Here is a 17,337-nt window from a genome sequence, read left to right as displayed (position 1 = left end):
ACAGCTGTTGCCAGGAATCTAAAGCATCACTGAATATGAAAATATATTGTGAAAGCAAGATTTTTGGAAAGATTTTGGAACCAATTTATCTGGCGCACAGAAATCAAGGATAAGAGTCATTATGTGATAAGATGAGCCAGAAAGTTTGAATATGACAAATATCAAACTTTATTACCCTGCAAATATTTTACATTGGTTTCCAGAAGTATTAATGATGTATTAAAGATGAACAGACCTTCTGCATGGATAAGCTACAATATTTTTATGGATAAGATGGAATTTCAGAAGTAACTAGAACCAGAATTATTTAATTATGAATGATTTACTAAGTGCCTGGAATAAATATGGAAACAGCTTAAATCCATCTAAATGACCCATTGAAGCTGTTATGCATAATCCTGACTTTAATCCTAAGAGGTCATTTTGGGAAATTCAGTTTATGCTTTGGCAACACAAATATTAAAATTGGAATGATGCACAGAAGACAAGAATGACATGCAGATTCCATGAAGTGTTCCTTAACTCGTGGCTGGTATAATGGCAGTGGGTTATTTTGACTGACCATTCACACTCTGGCAGTTTATGGGAAGTTTGGATTGTGGATTTAATGATGCTCATTCGTCAGTGAAGTTCAGAGCTTAAGAACTTGTAAACAATCAAGGAACTCCCTAGTTTGAGTACTTGTGAATAGTAAATTACGGTAAAAAAAAACACCACAGGAAAAACATCTCCAGGATAAGAAACTAATTGCTCAACATGCAGGCTTTAGATCAGGTGTGCTTTGGGTGCTCCATGCTTCTTTGGCCATGCTGACAGGGGCTGATGGGAATTGTAGTTCATGAACATCTGGAGAGCTGCAGGTTGCAGACCCTGGGCTATATGTTTTCTACAGTCTGTGGTAGTTACCCACTTCCTGATCTGTGTCAACTGAAAAAAAGTGTGCCAGCCATTCTTAATGATATCCACTGGAATGAGCAAATCTAATTTCTTGACAGCGATTGTTGTTAAACTTCAGTATGGAAAAATGGCCTTCTAATGTTTATTACAGAGTAGAAGATACAAGAGGAAAGGAAAACCTGGTCGTGATGGCAGTTCTGCACCAATAATAAACCCAGGAGAGACCGGCTCATCCATTCCACAAATTACTTATGACCATATTGGTGAGAGGGAAGAGAAGAAAGAGATGAGTTTCCGCTTTGATGAACCTGGAGGTAATCTGCTACTCAGCAGAGGCTCTTTAAGTACACATCACCCTATTTGCCTGAGGCTGTGTCTGTCACTGGGAAGTAGTGAGCCTGCATCTGAGTACTTCAGGTTATTTTGGGTCGGGGATGCGTTTGACAAGATTAAGTGCACCTCCATACTAACATTCCCACTCTATCCATAGAACTAGACATCAAGGAGGTGCAAGCATTTGTCTTGATATGCTAAGGAGTCTGTGCAGGTCTATAAGTCTAAAATCTCACAAATGGAGAACATGGGAGGGATGGTATAAGGGAAAGTTAGCTTCCTGGATCAAATTAGATTTCTGTGCATGGTGGTTTTCCTGCTGCCCTCTCTTCAGTAGAGCAATAGGTAAGGCATTTGGAAGAGCTCAGAGAACTGAGATATTGAAATAACTTCAGTGTAAGTGACACTTGATACTGATATCCCTTTTCTATAAAGGAGATTGGCAAGTGTTCATATACTGACATTATACATGCAGTTAAGATAAACTTGGCACTTTTAAACAAATATATTGTCTAAGGACAAAGAAACAAGCAAGAATTTATACCACAGCAAAAGTAGTAGCTTCACAAAGACTCTTCGCAAAAATTTCCCAGTTTACTAGACCTTTTTATATGGAAAATCCGTCAAAATTCTAGTCAAAGGGCTATAAATGCATCACAGGTATAATAAAGGGTTATTATCTACCTGTTGTAAAGTTAATCAGATCACTATGTAACACGTAATACAAGCCAATACCTACAGCGTAAATCGTAAACATACTATGATAGATTTATGATCTTTCAGAAATGACAGAAAATCATTTCCCATGATTTATGAAACCATATGCTATTATTGGTGATGGATGAAACATCACACCTCTCACCATGAAGTTTCCAATGATTCCTCCCCCATGAAGGGAGGGGCAGAAACCTCAGTGTCAGCTTAGCATCCTGAGGGGACCCCAAGGTCCACAAAATATGGCTGGATTTGTTAACCAACTATTGTTTTCTGCAGGCCTGCAACAAAGTCCAGTCCCTCTACAGTATTCCCTGTCATTATATCAATCCTAAATGAATCAGAAAATATGGCATAAAAGGAAAAGAATTCTTGAAATAATTTACCTTCAGTACTCACTAACATCACCCTGATCTGGATGGCCCAGGCTGGCCTGATCTCCTCAGATCTCAGAGGCTAAGCAGGGTTGACCCTGCTTAGAATTTAGATGGGAGACCTCCAAGGAATAGCAGGGTTGCTATGCAGAGGAAGTCAATGCCAAACCAGCTTTGTTAGTCTCTTGCCTTGAAAACACTACTGGGTTAACATAATTTGGGTGTGATTTGATGGCACTTTTCACTCACTATCATTGGTCCTCAGCGATAAAGCATCTGCTTTGTATTCTGAAGGTTGAAAGTTCAATCTCCAGCCTCTCCAGTTTTTAAAAAAATCAGATTGAAGGTGATATGAAAGACTTCCACTTGGCAGCCTGAAGAAATGCTGCCAGTCAGAGAAGACAGTAGTAAACTCCCTAGACTAGGCTCTCCAGATGTTCATAGGCTACAATTCCCATCAGCCCCTGCCAGCTTGACCAACTGGAGAGCCACAGGTTGCAGACCCCTGTCCTAGACTAAAGGTCTGGCTCAGCGTAAGAAAGCTTCCTGTGTTCCTTTTGTGCTGTTTTCCCACTTTGAATTGCTGCACCAGTAAAGGTGCAAATGGCTTTGTTGGGGCAGAACATGTGGTCCTCTATGGGCTAATGGCTATCATCAATCTTTTCCCAAATTCATGAATGTCTGAAATGATTTATGAAGAAATTATGGCCAATCTTATATGTTCTTACTTTGGGTACCACATGTTGAACTTGTTATAAATTCTATGTGTTTATTGCTAAAATGGTCGATACAAGGCTTAACTTTTCTGTCCAAAAGAATCTATTGCTGTCATGAAAAGGACTGACACATTTTACAAGATGTTCATCAATGTGGTCTATGTGCAGCTCCACATTGGGGACTGTGCAGGCTGGCCGCAGGATAGTATTCTTGCAAGCTTCTGAAAGAATCAACTTCGGAGTGCTCCTCCTCCCCTCATGAATGGAGTCTCAGCATCTTCCTGCCCAAAAGGTCTTGTGATTGAGGGTGAGGAGCACTCTGTTCTCAGTTCTCTTTCTGCTGCCGCACTAAGAGGATGTGCTCTTGTAAGCTCATTCTGTTTTTATCTGAGTTATTTTTCTGAGGTAATTTTTTTCCTCAGAGGAATTCCCTTTATTTGGGAATATTCAGAGAGGTCTGTTTTTTTAATTAACAATGTGGAAAAGGGTACCATACTTTTTTAAAAAATGTGTAAAGTGTGGTATGAAGATGGCTAAGAATGATGAGCACCAGAAGTGCTTATTTTGTTTAGGGGAGGCACACATCCCATCTACACGCCTGCCCCCTTCTAACACCAAAAGTGAAGCATGAGCAGTTGTCCAACTTGAGGGCCTCACTGTGGAAGAAAACCATGGAAGCTCCACAGGCAGACGAACAGAGTAAAGGCTCCCGTATGCCTTTGGTGGTTTTGGTCCTTACCCCTACTACGGCAGCCCCTTCTTTGTTGGCTGAGGTTCAAGCCATGAGGTTCAAGCCACCTGCAAAGAAAAATCGAAAGGAAACCAAATCCAAAGATTTGCCTGAAGCATCTAATTCTAAAGCTGTGCCAGGCAGAGAGGTGAAGCACTCTTCACCTCCTGAGAGACCATTCTCAGGGTCCCCACAAAGTCAAATCCATTCAAGATCCCGTTCACCTATTCGTCAGTTGGAAAAATTGCCATCAGATATCAGAGGTGAAACAGATCGCCACTCACTGCTGACTTCTGTGCCTTGATGTAATAAATGAATGATGGTCTACCAGAATTGATGCCTCCAGCTGTGCTTAGATGCTCGCTTTGATGGTGTCTTGCTCAAATTTTAGGGCAAAGCAGATCTCCTGCAGATGATCAGTGTCAGAATTTACATAGTTTTCTGGACTGACATCAGTTACCCCCTCAAGTCTCAGCAGAGAGGCATTCTGTTTCATTGGAGATGACTGTTTTTTGACGTTGAGCATCGCCATTGAGGGCTCTTTCATAATGATGCAGATCAAGATTCCTGAAGAGGTGCTCACAATCTTTGACCACCTCCCATTGTCAATTGCCAGCAGTTCAACACCAAGAGAATGTTTGTGAGGAACGCCCATGCATGCCCACCCTTTTGATCAGTGAGGCGGTTGTTGAGGTTGGCTCAGTGGCTTCTTGCTGGGCCACCAGCATACTAGATAGTTACCAATGTAATCAGAATGTGGATGTTGTTCCTACTCTTACTCTGCAGATCATTATCATCAGGGTAGGACTGACCACACTTCCCCATGTCATCCAAGTCAAGGTATCCCCTGCATCAGCCACTGTGGGTAACCACTATTCACAGCCAAGACTGTAATGACGAACCCTCATTGACTGAGGATGAGTGGCATTTTGGATGGTGACTCTGATGATCCATCCATGTTTCTCTGGAGGAGGTTGTAGGAGACTCACAATCTGTCTCCCCTCCAGAGAACAGTCAGTGGTTTGCTGAGCTGTTGGTCAGAATGGCCAGTGCTCTCACTCTTGACTTTGGCACTGTGGTATGCTCTGATGATGAGACTGTACTGGACATATTGCATACCAGGAACATGTCATCTATATGTCTGGCTGTTAAGAGTTTTCTGAAGTCAGCTCATGTTAATTAAACCAGGCCCTGTACAGTTCCTTTGGCAAAGAAAAAGCTGGAGTATACTTTCAGGATTGAACTGGATGGTTGTCCATTCTTGTCCCATCGCCCTCATGCGCTGTCTATCATTACTGACTCTTTGCTCTGTAAATATAGACCTGGGAGCCATTCCTGTCCAGTGGACCAAGAGGGCAGATAATTGGAAACATCAGCAGGAAACAATATTCTCTGCCTGCCCTAGGGTTCCAGATAGTTAATTATTATGAGCTGTTACCAGGCTTTCCTATTGGATCTCATGTCCCAGCATATTGATTCCATGCCAGAGGACCAGAAAAAACTGAACATACAAGAACCAAGAACATACAAACTGAGGGTTACAGACTGGGTAGGCAAGAACTATCTGCCGCTAAGCATGTAGCAGATACATGCACCAAGAACATGGGGTGCTCTATTGCCTTGAGAAGGCATTTTTGACTCAGACCATCAGGTTTGCCCAATTATACTCATCTGAGGATTGTGGACATGCCTTTTGAGGGTGCCTTACTCTTCAGTGAGCAGACAGACACAGTGCTACATCCCTTGAAAAAGAACAACTCTGCTGGCTGCTCTTAAGAGATTACACCTCAAACTCATGAAGCCTATAAGCAGAGGTACTGAGCTATCTACCTCAGAGCGAGTAATATATTAGTCTTCTTCTTACTCTACCTAGCCACACTACAACAAGCCTACCAGAGTTCTTCCCAACAAGGGGAAAAGGTTTCTAATTCTCAAAGGGGAAAAAAAGGGTGCTAAAGCTTCCCCTCCTTTTCAGCACAGTGGCAAACAATTACTAACTCGTGGGCCTCTCAGTGATAGGCTGACAGTTTACTTTGATTACTGATGATTTTTGGGTTCTGTCTCTGTAATACATCAAGGGGTTTTTTTTTGTTTGGAATTTTGACTCTCAGCTTGATTGCCTCAATAGAGCCGCAAAATCAATTCATCCTCTGCATTAAAGGAGGAGATCACCATCCTTCTGGAAAAGGATGCTAAAAGAGGAGGAGGAGTTTTGTTTCATATCCCACCTTTCTCTCCTGTAAGGAGACTCAAGGTGGTTTACAAGCTCCTTTCCCTTCATCTCCCCACAACAGACACGTTCTCAGGTAGGTGGGGCTGAGAGAGTTCTGAGAGAATTTCCAGTCTTTCAGAAAATTGTCTGTATTCTTGTCTCTTATAACTTTCATCAGCCTTTCCATCTCTGCATATTCTGTGACTTTCAAGATCCAGTCTTATTTTGTTGGAATTTGTTGTCCCTCCATTTGCATGCATATAAAATGCCTGCTGCAGTTGTCATACACATAAAAAGTGTTCCATATTGATCAGGCATATCCCCCCCCAATCACCCCCAACAGAAATGTCTCAGGTTTTCTTTCAATTGTGATTTTCAAAATATTATTTGCTTTTCTTTTAAAATCATATCCCAAAACAATTTTGCCTGTTTACATGTCCACCACATATGAAAAAGAACTATCCCTTTGTTGACATTTCCAGCATTTGTTTGATATTTCCTGATACATTTTAGACAATTTTGCGGTGTTAAATACCATCTATACATCATCTTATAATAATTTTCTTTCAAGTTACAAGTTATAAATTTCAATTTTTCCCCATAATCTTTCCCATTGTTCCATTTGTATGCTGCTCCCCACATTTCTATCCCATTTTACCATCACTGATTTTACTCCCTCTTCCTCAGTACCCCACTTTAATAACATCTTGTACATTTTAGTAATCAATTTCTCATCATTTATACACTGGTTACTTTCAAATTCTGTCATCTGTGTGGCAAAACCTGTATTGTTGTCCGCTTTGAATGTTTCTAGTAATTGATAATAATGAAACCAATTTTTAACTTTATCTTTCAATTCATCCAGTGGTTTAAGCTCCCATTTCTCATTCTGATATGACAAAAATTCTCTGTAAGTAAGCCATTTCTCCTGCATATTCACTTCTTTTCTGGAAGATGCTGCAACTTTGTTCCTGCAGGGAGGGGTAGCGTTCTGCAGTTGATTCTTCTAGAAGCTTGCAAGAAGACAATCCTTCACCCAGCCTGTGCCTGCGCAGTCCCTAATGTTTGTCTGCACAGAGTACCACTCAGTGAACAACAGTTACATGTAAGTGCAACCATGGTGCCTTAAAGACCAATACAGTTTTTGCTGGCAAGAATTTATTCAGTGGAGTCCACTTTTGCAGATGCTGTTCCTGATAATGTGGAGAGGAGAGCTTCGTCTACGGCACATTCTTTGTTTGCACAAGGTCCCCAAGTTAAGAACCTGTCGTCTCCAGGTAAATGGATCTCTGGTAGCAAGAATGGGAATGAGCTGAAGGTTGGGCCTTGAAATCCACAGCCAATCACATTAGCCAGTGCTGGGCTTGATGGACTAGTGGTCTGACTCATTTGCACACTTATTTGGGAATATTTGGGGAAAGTCCCCCTGAAACTTTTAAAAAAGATTTATTATTATTTCTCAGGTTAATTCCAAGACTTTTAAAATTTTGATTACATTAAATATTATTGACAACCAGGTTTGGAAATGCTTTTTAGTAAAAACCAATGGCAAATGCAATTTCATTTTTTTTTTAAAAAAAGATCAGCTCTCTGTTCTTACTTACCAGGGCAAAGCAGGATGGTTTTTACAGAGGTGCTTTGCTCGTTCTCTTTCTTTCTGGCTGAGATGTCAGGAAGGAAAGGGAAGCAGAAAAGGCAGCCAAAGAAAGCTGTCACATTTGAGAGAAACTGTTTCTGAGGCACAGAAAACCCTTGGTTGCAAATAAAAGTAAAAATTGGCTGCAAACCTAGTCCTGCCAACTTTCCTGGTGGCAATGACTTCTACCTGTAGGTTTAAAAGTACAACGAAACAAACTTTGCCTTAAATGGTACTAAACAGTTGGAGGCTGGCCTCCCTCTAGGTCTGGTTCTCTGCACATGCAAGAAAGTGTCCACTTGGAGAACCCTGGAGCAAGGCCTGGGTTCTTGTCATTATTGCTCCTACCCCTCCTCCCAATCCCCCTAACCCCTGTTATCTGACCTGCTGGCAATTTGCTGGCTTCTCTCACTGAACTTTCTTCCTAGAAGTGCCAGTTTTAAATGCACATTTAGTATGGGCTGCTTCCAATCCATCTCAGATTGAGATGACCAGCAAAAGGAATTGAGGGAGTAGGAGAGGAAAGTACTTTTTTTTCAAACTGCTGTACCACCTTAAAAGCACCAAAATCAATATTTTAAAGATTAAATTGTTTCTATCCCCTGCCTTAGTTGTTGTTGTTTTTTAAAAACAACACATTTTTAATTGGCTACACCATGTCTCACCAAAAGATCTTAGGGAAATTTTGAATTAATTCGATCGAGCGATCAAAAAACTTTACTAGGCATAAAAACCATCATGTTTCAAAATCACAATAGAAAGAGCACTATTGCACATCCTGAAAAACATGCATTTTGAATTAATTCACTGTCACTTCCTGGACCTTCTTCTCTGTACAAAGATTCCATTGGGTCCTAGTGCCTATTTCCTCCTGGCCCAAGCACCAGGCTGGACCAGTCAGACTGCTGCCACTATCCTGGGGCCCCGGGAACACCATTCTCATTCATCCCAATCAACAAACTAGACCAGGGGTAGGGAACCTGCGGCTCTTCAGATGTTCAAGAACTACAATTCCCATCAGCCCCTACCAGCATGGCCAATTGGCCATGCTGGTAGGGGCTGATGGGAATTGTAGTTCCTGAACATCTGGAGAGCCGCAGGTTCCCTACCCCTGACCTAGACCCTCCAAACAGCAGTAGTGGGTTGCTGCTTTCTTGACAGCCCTGGAAAAATCCTCTCCATTCCCCCCCCCCTTCCAATCACCAAGTTAGACTGGCCATACAGTGGTGGCAGAACACCACTGTCCTGGCAGGCCCAGTAAGACCTTCCCCACTCCCTCCCACCCTCCTAATCACCAAGTTGGGCTGACTAGACAGTGGCGACCGGCCATGCATTTTGCCGCAAAACCACTGCTGAGGCAATGGTCTTGGACAATGTCTCAACCAGGTGTTGGGCAGCATTTACTGCAAGTGCAATAGAAACAAGAAACAATAATAGTAATAACATCAACAAAATCATAGTATCCCAAACCCAATCTGATTAAAACTTGAGTGTGGCTCAGAAGGGTCCACCAAGTAAACCTCATATGAATGAATAAAAGTTTAATACGGCCAAAGGCCAGTAACAACAAAACCAAACCACAACACACTTCCATAACAAGAGATTACAACAGCTATTAAGCAACTAACTAGTTGAACAGATACTTGAATGTCAGCTCATTCCCTGGCTGAGTAGGACCTTGCGTTTTTTATAGGTTAGTGCACAAAACTTTGCTACCTGCTGAGAGACGGTTACATCCTTGTATTCTAACAACATTTTCCTAATCTCTTGATCAGGGTCCTCTGCAATTATCAAGCCATACTGAACAAGTAGAGGTAAAATGAAGAGCTTTCTGTCATATTCAGCACACCGTGCAGCAAAATATGTGTCATAGAATCCATATCCCCGGAATTACAAACAGATTTCCTCAAATGCCATGGAGTTTTCCTAAATCTGCCCATAAGCATGGATAGCAGAAATGCATCAAACCGAGCTCTAGTAAACCTCATATAGAAGAAGGAGGAGGAGGAGTTTGGATTTATACCCCCCTTCTCTCCTGTAAGGAGACTTAAATGGGCTTACAATCTCCTTTCCCTTACCCCCCCAACAAACACCCTGTGAGGTGGGTGGGGCTGAGAGAGCTCCGTAGAGCTGTGACTAGCCCAAGGTCACCCAGCTGGCATGTGTGGGAGTGCACAGGCTAATCTAGTTCCCCAGATAAACCTCCACAGCTCAAGTGGCAGAGCGGGGAATCAAACCCGGTTCTCCAGATTAGATATATACTAATCAATGGTAATTCAAACTCGGACTGCACAAATGCTAGGCCAGAAGGGACATCACAGGCTGGCAGGTTGCAGTTCTTTTAACATTTTTTTTCCTGCTGGCTGTAGTGCCAGGAGGGGGAAGTGTATCTTCTGCCCTGCATGGGCATCTGGAAAGCCTTGCATAAAGAAATTCTCCTTGAGTCCTGAGTGGAGGTATTTCTGTGCATAGTACACTCGCTTTGGAAGAAGTGATACCTTATAGGCTAATGGGACCTCCTCCTTTGAGTGAGGCCTTTCCAGATGCCATCTTTGATCTAATATGAATTTAAATGGCTGGGATGGTGTGTCATAGGAGTTTTAGTTGAAGATGGGGCCACTCTGAGAATGAGTTTGCACACTGAAGGGGAAAGGGATTTTTGAAGAGAGGGCACTGGCAAGAGACACTCAATAGCATAACTTCAGAGACCACACCTTGTCCTTGTCCTAAGGGAGTCATATGCACCATCTCCTCTTTCTCAGCACCATTGCTAGGGTTGCCACTTCCAGACTTTGGAGACTTTGGGGATGGAGCCTGGGGTAGATGAGTTTGGGGAGGGGAAGGACATCAGTGGGACATAATACCATAGACCAGGGGTCTACAACTTGTGGCTCTCCAGATGTTCACAGATTACAATTCCCATCAGCCCCTGCCAACGTGGCCCAGAGGCTGATGGAAATTGTAGTCCATGAACATCTGGAGAGCCACAGGTTGCAGACCCCTGCCATAGACTCCACCTTCCAAAGTGGCATTTTTCTCCAGGAGAACTATCTTTGTCACCTGGAGATGAATTGTAATCCTGGGAGATCTCCAGTCACCCCCCAAAGGTTGGCAGCCCTAACCGTTGCTGTTGCCATTCCTCTTACTGAGTTGGTGTCTGGATGAACAAGCGGCAGCAAGGAGCATCAGTTTCAGTAGCAATTCAGGACCCAGTAGTGAGTCTTTCCAGGGGATGCGGAACCTCATAGCTGCCTGAAAATGGCAACCCCTCCAGCCTAGCCTAGGTGTAAAGCTTGCATTTCGTGAACATTCACTAACATCCCTGTTCATCTGTTTACTTACTCAGGCTGCTACGAGAGGGCCTAGAAGCTCGGGGAATTGAGGTAGTGGAAAGATCACTTTGGCTTGGTGCTGATACCCCTTTTCTATTAATGTGATTTGCAGGTGTTCAGACACTGACATTATATATGTAATGAACATATCTTGATAGATGATGAACAATTATTTTGTATTTTTTTTAAAAAAAGAATAGATGTATTCTTAGTCTTAAGAAGATTAGTGCCTCCGGGGATTCATCTAGCAGATGGAACATATTAATCACTGCCTGCCTCTTAAAGCCCCCATGTTCAAGCAATTACTGCTAAATTTATCAAAATTGCCAAGAGCATCAGAATGATTAATATCTGCTGGAAACAGCACAAGAAATCCTGCTTTAGCATTAAGGTCTTGGAGTTGTTTGGTGTTACGTTTGCATATAATTACTTTTTTCTTTAAGATGAGCTTGCAGGGGGGTTTCCTCTCAATAGCAAGATTATTGTGGACTCCGTAAGAGGGACCCTTATCCTTATCCCATGCAAAGGTAGTACCAATTCTTTAAGGGCTAGAGATCTATTTGCAAACAGGTAGTCAAACTGAGAAGCAATAGATAGCTCAAAAAGTTGCTTGGGCCAGGTGGAAAATTATGAAGTCCAAGCTCTGGTGAACTGGCGGCTTCAGTAATCTGTCACCATTGACAGATAGTGTCGATTCATCTCCCCCCTCTGGCATGATACCCAGGGGCGTATTCATTAAAGGAACCTGGGCCTTCCACTAGTGTCTCCAGTTCAAGACGCTTGGAGCTAAGAAATGTCATACATGGTGTTTGTTCATATTCCACGTGCAGAAGCAAAATTATGCTTCTGCATGTGGAAACACATGAAAACGTTTGGCCAGTATGATAATTGTCAGCAAATGAAATACACTGTGAAAACATTACATTAAACTAGAAACCATGGGTGGGTTTTCCCATGTGTGCCTGACCCATGTATCATGCATACTTCTTTACCTGACTTCACACATGTACATACAGGCAGTCCCATAGTAAGCTCGGTTGCTGTCAATGGGACTTGTTTCTGAGTAAACTCTCATAGGGTTGTGATTCACCCATTTGAAGCGTTGTGCGGTTGCTTCAAAACAAAGCCACCGACTACCACCAAGCTTACTCCCGAGTAACGCACACCTCGGAGCCAATCATTTTTTCTAAACTAAAATCTGAGTATTCAGGTTAAATTGCCGTGTTGGCACTTTGTGATAAATAAGTGGGTTTTGGGTTGCAATTTGGGCACTCGGTCTCGAAAAGGTTCGCCATCACTGATCTAGGCCATCCCCCTTCTCAGTTAGGATCAGCCCTAGACCTTAAAGTATCCTTGACAAGTGTGTTCATCTGCCGCTGCTTAAAGACTACCAGTGAGGCAGCCCGTTTCACAGCTGAACTGCTGTTAATGTAAAATATTTCCCCTAATTTCCTAATAATGTATGATACAAAGTCCAAATGATGTTCCCCAACAAACCAAAGACTTTGTAATGTGTAGATGGAGCCATGGCCATCCCTCCCTTCCCTAAAATTCTACATTTCTTTGCTTGAAAGGAAGATGTATGTTTGTGTGACCATTTTATGGGCTGCCTTTTTAAATTGTTAGAGGGTTTTTTTGCTGACTAATGGCTAAGTTACTGTGGAATCCATCCCGCAGAAATCACCCCTAATGGAGGCCCAGGAGTGTAAGGACAGACCCAGCTGCTTGTGTTACATTCTCAAAAAATAAACAAAACCTTTCTGTGGAGTCTTGATGGGCGTATTTCGAAGGCAAATGCATTTGAGTTTTGCTGGAATTCAGTAAACTCATCCTGTAGGCGGTCACTTGCTAGAACTCTGTTTCTCATCACTCACACGAACTTAAAAGGTCTTGAGACTCGACCAAGTAAATTGCTGCAATCATACTCAGTGTATAAAAGCCAGATTCTGGTTCTCTGTGTTTCAAAATCTGATTTGTTCATGGAGGGGAGGTGCTATGATGACAGGAGAGGTGCTCAGTTGTTTCTGGCTAAACTTGCGATACACAGAAAACAGACTATAAACTGTAGATTTGCTGGTGTTGGATAGAGTCTGAGGTATTCATTGCCCAGGGAACTGGCTTATCAGGGTCAGATTTAGCTTCATCCTAAGAACACCTTTTTGCTTTCTCCCATACAAGTGCCAACTGCCCTTCACTGCCATGGGAAAATTACCATTCTGCATGGTTATGGCGTAGACTAAGCCTGACCAGAGTACTGATAATCAGTTCCATATGCTCCTGTTTTGATTAACCAGGCCCCTCTGATTATTTGGAGGTAAACATGTAGTAGAGTGATAGAAGAAGGTGCCCAGACTACATACCAGTATAAAATGTGTTTGGTTCATTTTCTCCAGGTGCTACGTAGTACTTTGGGAGGTGACCTGCACACTGCAGGTGGTTCAGATCAAAGGAGCTGTACATTTCTAAAGATCTGAATCTGTGGGGATGGACATAATCTGTAAGAGACTCACAGGGGGTGGGGAGAGAGAGAATCTCACCAGCCAAGACACCTGGGTTGTATTCCTTTTGGAGCCTTGTTGGATTTGTAGTGTTGATTGCTCCCACACTTGCCCATCTTTCCAGACTGCTAGGGGAAGAGCTGCCGCTGTGTTTTAGAGCTGCTCTCCTGTCTGTGATTTCAGAAGGGAGTCTTGCCCTCTATTTTATTGCCATGGTGGGTTAAGGTCTATATATCTTTGCAGCCAGATGCAGACCACACGAACTGGTGGGTGTGCATGAATCTTTGCATACTTAAGTTGTTGAATAGATTTTCATTGCTAAGTGGAGGGCAAGGCAGAAAGTAGACCAGGGTTGCAATCCTGAGCAAATTTGTCATGATTCTAGGCCTACAGTGTGGTCTACAGGCCCTAGGGAGACATGTACTAAAGTAGGTGATTGGTAAAAGAGTATTTAGAGGGGAAAGAAGAGACAATTGGGCTAGAGGGGTGATGCTGGGGAAGACTACATCAAAGGCATCCTAAAGGGTGGGTGATTCACTCTTAGGGAGCAGGGGTGGGGAGAGGCTGCTGCAGATGGAGGGATTTGTGCTGCAGGCAGGGTGTGGTCAGGTCCAGTCTCACAGGACAGAACAGGTAGAAGACAAGAGTGTAGTCAGAAGACAGTCCAATGCAGGGGTCTTCAAACTATGGCCCTCCAGATGTTCATGGACTACAATTCCCTTCAACCCCTGCCAGCATGGCCAAGTGGTAGGGCTTATGGGAATTGTAGTCTATGAACATCTGGAGAGCCATAGTTTGAAGACCCCTGGTCCAGTGGGTCAAGGCAGGCAGCAGGTGAAGGCATAGTCATGGGTCAGTTCAACAGGTTGCAGCACAGGAGATCAGGTAAATAGGCTGATGAATGGCATCCTAAAAAGAACCCATGGCAAAGGATTCCAAATATGTTGCTCACTAAATCAGATTGGCTAATGTTTTCCCCAACAGATCAGTTTAGGACTAGGTCTGTCATGCCCATCTTAATTAAGCTGAGACCATGACCTCTCTGAATACATTGCCCCCTTCTTCCCCACTAGGTCTTACAAGGATGCTCAAGCAAAGAGGTAGGATAAAAAAGCATCAGTGTGTTACGTATGTTTATAAAAGGGATGCCTTTTGGATTTCGGTTCTGTTTATTCATAGCAGTCTGGAATACAGTTGCAATTTATTTTAAGTCTTTGCAATAACTGTTAGACAAGTGTATGAGAGATAAATGCTGATGGTAAAGTCCATGCATAAATTACTACATCACAAATTGCCTACAATGAAACAGTACATCTGATACTTTTCTCCATGGCAAAACATAATTCTTGTCAGAAAGCTATTAGGCTGTCATGGGCTAACACTTTACAGTTACAAGATAATAGTCGTTTTGAGGGTTTTTTTTGATCCATTGATAAATGGTATCAAAGGTCTTGGAACACTGGAAATAGAGTAAGTGAAATGGAAGTTAGCTGTGTTCTTATATATTCAGCTGGAATTACTGGGGTGTTGTGTGATCTGTGGACTGTATGGCTGTGTCCTTGTAGCATTCTCTCCTGCTGTTTGACCTGCATCTGTGGCTGGCATCTTCAAATGGACCTCTCGTTTTCTAGAGAGCTCTGAACAAATGGGTAGGTGGACCATTACAGACCTGTCAAAGGTAATTGGGCTATAGGTCAAAATGGTAGAGAGTGATGCTAATAATATGGAAATATATCAGTGTATTGTTAAAGGCTTTCATGGATGGAATCAACTGGGTGTTGTGACTATGGTCTGGTATTTTTTGCTTCTAAAGTTTTCAAGCTAGCTTCCCTTAAGAATCTGATTATAATTATTTGCTCTTTATTTCTCCATCCTGCCAAACCTCTGGTCCTTATCCATGCCCCTGCATAGTTGCCCATTTTCTCAGCTATTTTCTCCTCCCTCTCCTCCAATTTCAGTGTGGATCAGATCAGCTTTATCAATTTCACATAGAGCTTCCAAAGTTAACATTCAGACAGAGAAGCAAAGAGGCTGGGTGGATTGGACCAACTTTGTCAATTTCACAGCTTTGTCCCTTTCAACCATTTTACTGCTCCCATCTCCCCAACCATTTTCCCCCTTGCTTTTTTGTTTGTTTTTGTGTGTGTGGAAGATTAGGAAAGGAGTGCAGCCATGAACGAACAAGCCAGTGCCACACTAACCTGAAAAAGGCTAGACTATAGGGGTTTTTTTGGGGGGGGGATGAAGATGTACGAAATGGTGAATTGTGCCTCAGTTTGCAGCATCTATTTTGAATGCAAACTTTTCAAAATGCAAAGGGATGGAAGGGACATGTTTCTGAGGATGGGCACTCAGAAAACTGGGGTTTGCAACTCCAGAATGGTCTTCCAAGGCAGAGATTCTTGAACATGCGATAAAGCTGTTCAGCTGGAAGTCCATATCAGAGAATCTTGGGAAACAAGGCAGGCAGGTTTTTAAAACAAGAACCATTGTCTGGTAACCAATTAGCAGACTGAATGGGGTCCTCAGAAACACATTCGTGATTTAGCAACTTATCACTAGACCGCATGCACACAAACACACATGCACGCACGCACGCACGCACGCACACACACACGCACACACACACACAACACAGAATGAAAGGGCACATCCAGCATGATCATCCATGATGTCACAAATGAGGTGGCATCCCTAATTCTTCCACCTCTTCCAGTGTGGACAAGATGAAATTGATTAAAATACATAAGAACAAACATAAAAACATAAGAAAGAGCATGCTGGATCAGACCAGAGTCCATCTAGTCCAGCACTCTGCTACTCGCAGTGGCCCACCAGGTGCTTTTGGGAGCTCACATGCAGGATGTGAAAGCAAGGGCCTTCTGCTGCTGTTGCTGCTCCCAAGCACCTGGAAAGTAAATAGGAAACAACATTTGGAATGGAGATGTGTGGACAAAATTAATGAAAAATTAATGGATCGTGGATTGACACCACCTAAAATATGGGGCAAATGCAGCAAAGACCCATATATAGTTGTAGTGTACAGATCCTAAGAGAAAAAACTGCTAAAGCCAAAATACAAGCAGTGGCTTGGTACAGATGGGGGTGAGGACTTTATCTGTGGACAGAAGTTAACTGTGGTTTAAAAATTTATATTAATTTGTCAATTGTTTCTCAAATTACAAGTAAATCACAAGATAAGCTTCTGTTGTGCTTCTTGTTCTACATGTGGTCCAGCTGACACTTGGTTAAGAAACTTGGGGATATACTATCACAGTTATAGAGAGGGGAAAGTGGCAGGATTTAAATGGAGGACTCATAATACAAGGTACCGGGGATGCTGCTTTTAGAATCATTGAATAAAACTGGTGTTGGATCATTTTTAACCATTGTTAAAGCTAATCGAAGCAGATTTAAAATGTTAGGCTAAATTAAAATTTCCTTGATCACACAGAATGTCTACTGTAAAAATGAAGATTCTTACGAAAAGCTGATTTTGAAAGCTGTTGTTTTTATGTTGGAATAGACTACTATTATGGGTTTGTATGTGCCTGTACACATGCAGCTCATAACATAACTTTAGAAGGTCCTTCGATTACCAGGCTTATGAGTTTTGTTTTATAATATATTTCTGGCAATAAGGAATTTCAAAATCCAAGCAAAACATTTGGCAGTCAGATTTTGTAAGCACCCTTACGACTAGTTACAAGAAGGTAGATGCTTCTCTCTTTTTTTCACACTGCTTATTCCCCTTGAGCTTTCTCTGTGATGAATAGCATGTGACTGAAACCCAGTCAGAAGTTCTTGATTATTTAAGGAACACTTTGGCTATTACTGGAGTTTGATCACTTCTTCAAAACCCACTTTTCAAAACATAGTGAGTCCACTTAAGGCA

General features: G+C 42.4%; 1 protein-coding gene across 1 annotated transcript in view; it reads left to right on the top strand.

The window, feature by feature from the left end:
- Positions 1-17,337, top strand: part of LOC125443873 (potassium voltage-gated channel subfamily KQT member 1-like) — a 309,945-nt gene that overhangs the window by 42,866 nt on the left and 249,742 nt on the right. Inside the window, exon 10 of the mRNA XM_048516257.1 lies at positions 1,049-1,211. Coding sequence (XP_048372214.1) covers positions 1,049-1,211 — 163 coding nt within the window. The remainder of the gene's footprint in view (positions 1-1,048; positions 1,212-17,337) is intronic.

Source organism: Sphaerodactylus townsendi, linkage group LG14, assembly GCF_021028975.2.
Source record: "Sphaerodactylus townsendi isolate TG3544 linkage group LG14, MPM_Stown_v2.3, whole genome shotgun sequence".
In the NCBI taxonomy this organism is placed as follows: Eukaryota; Metazoa; Chordata; class Lepidosauria; order Squamata; family Sphaerodactylidae; genus Sphaerodactylus; species Sphaerodactylus townsendi.
This window is presented reverse-complemented; position numbering and strand designations above follow the sequence as displayed.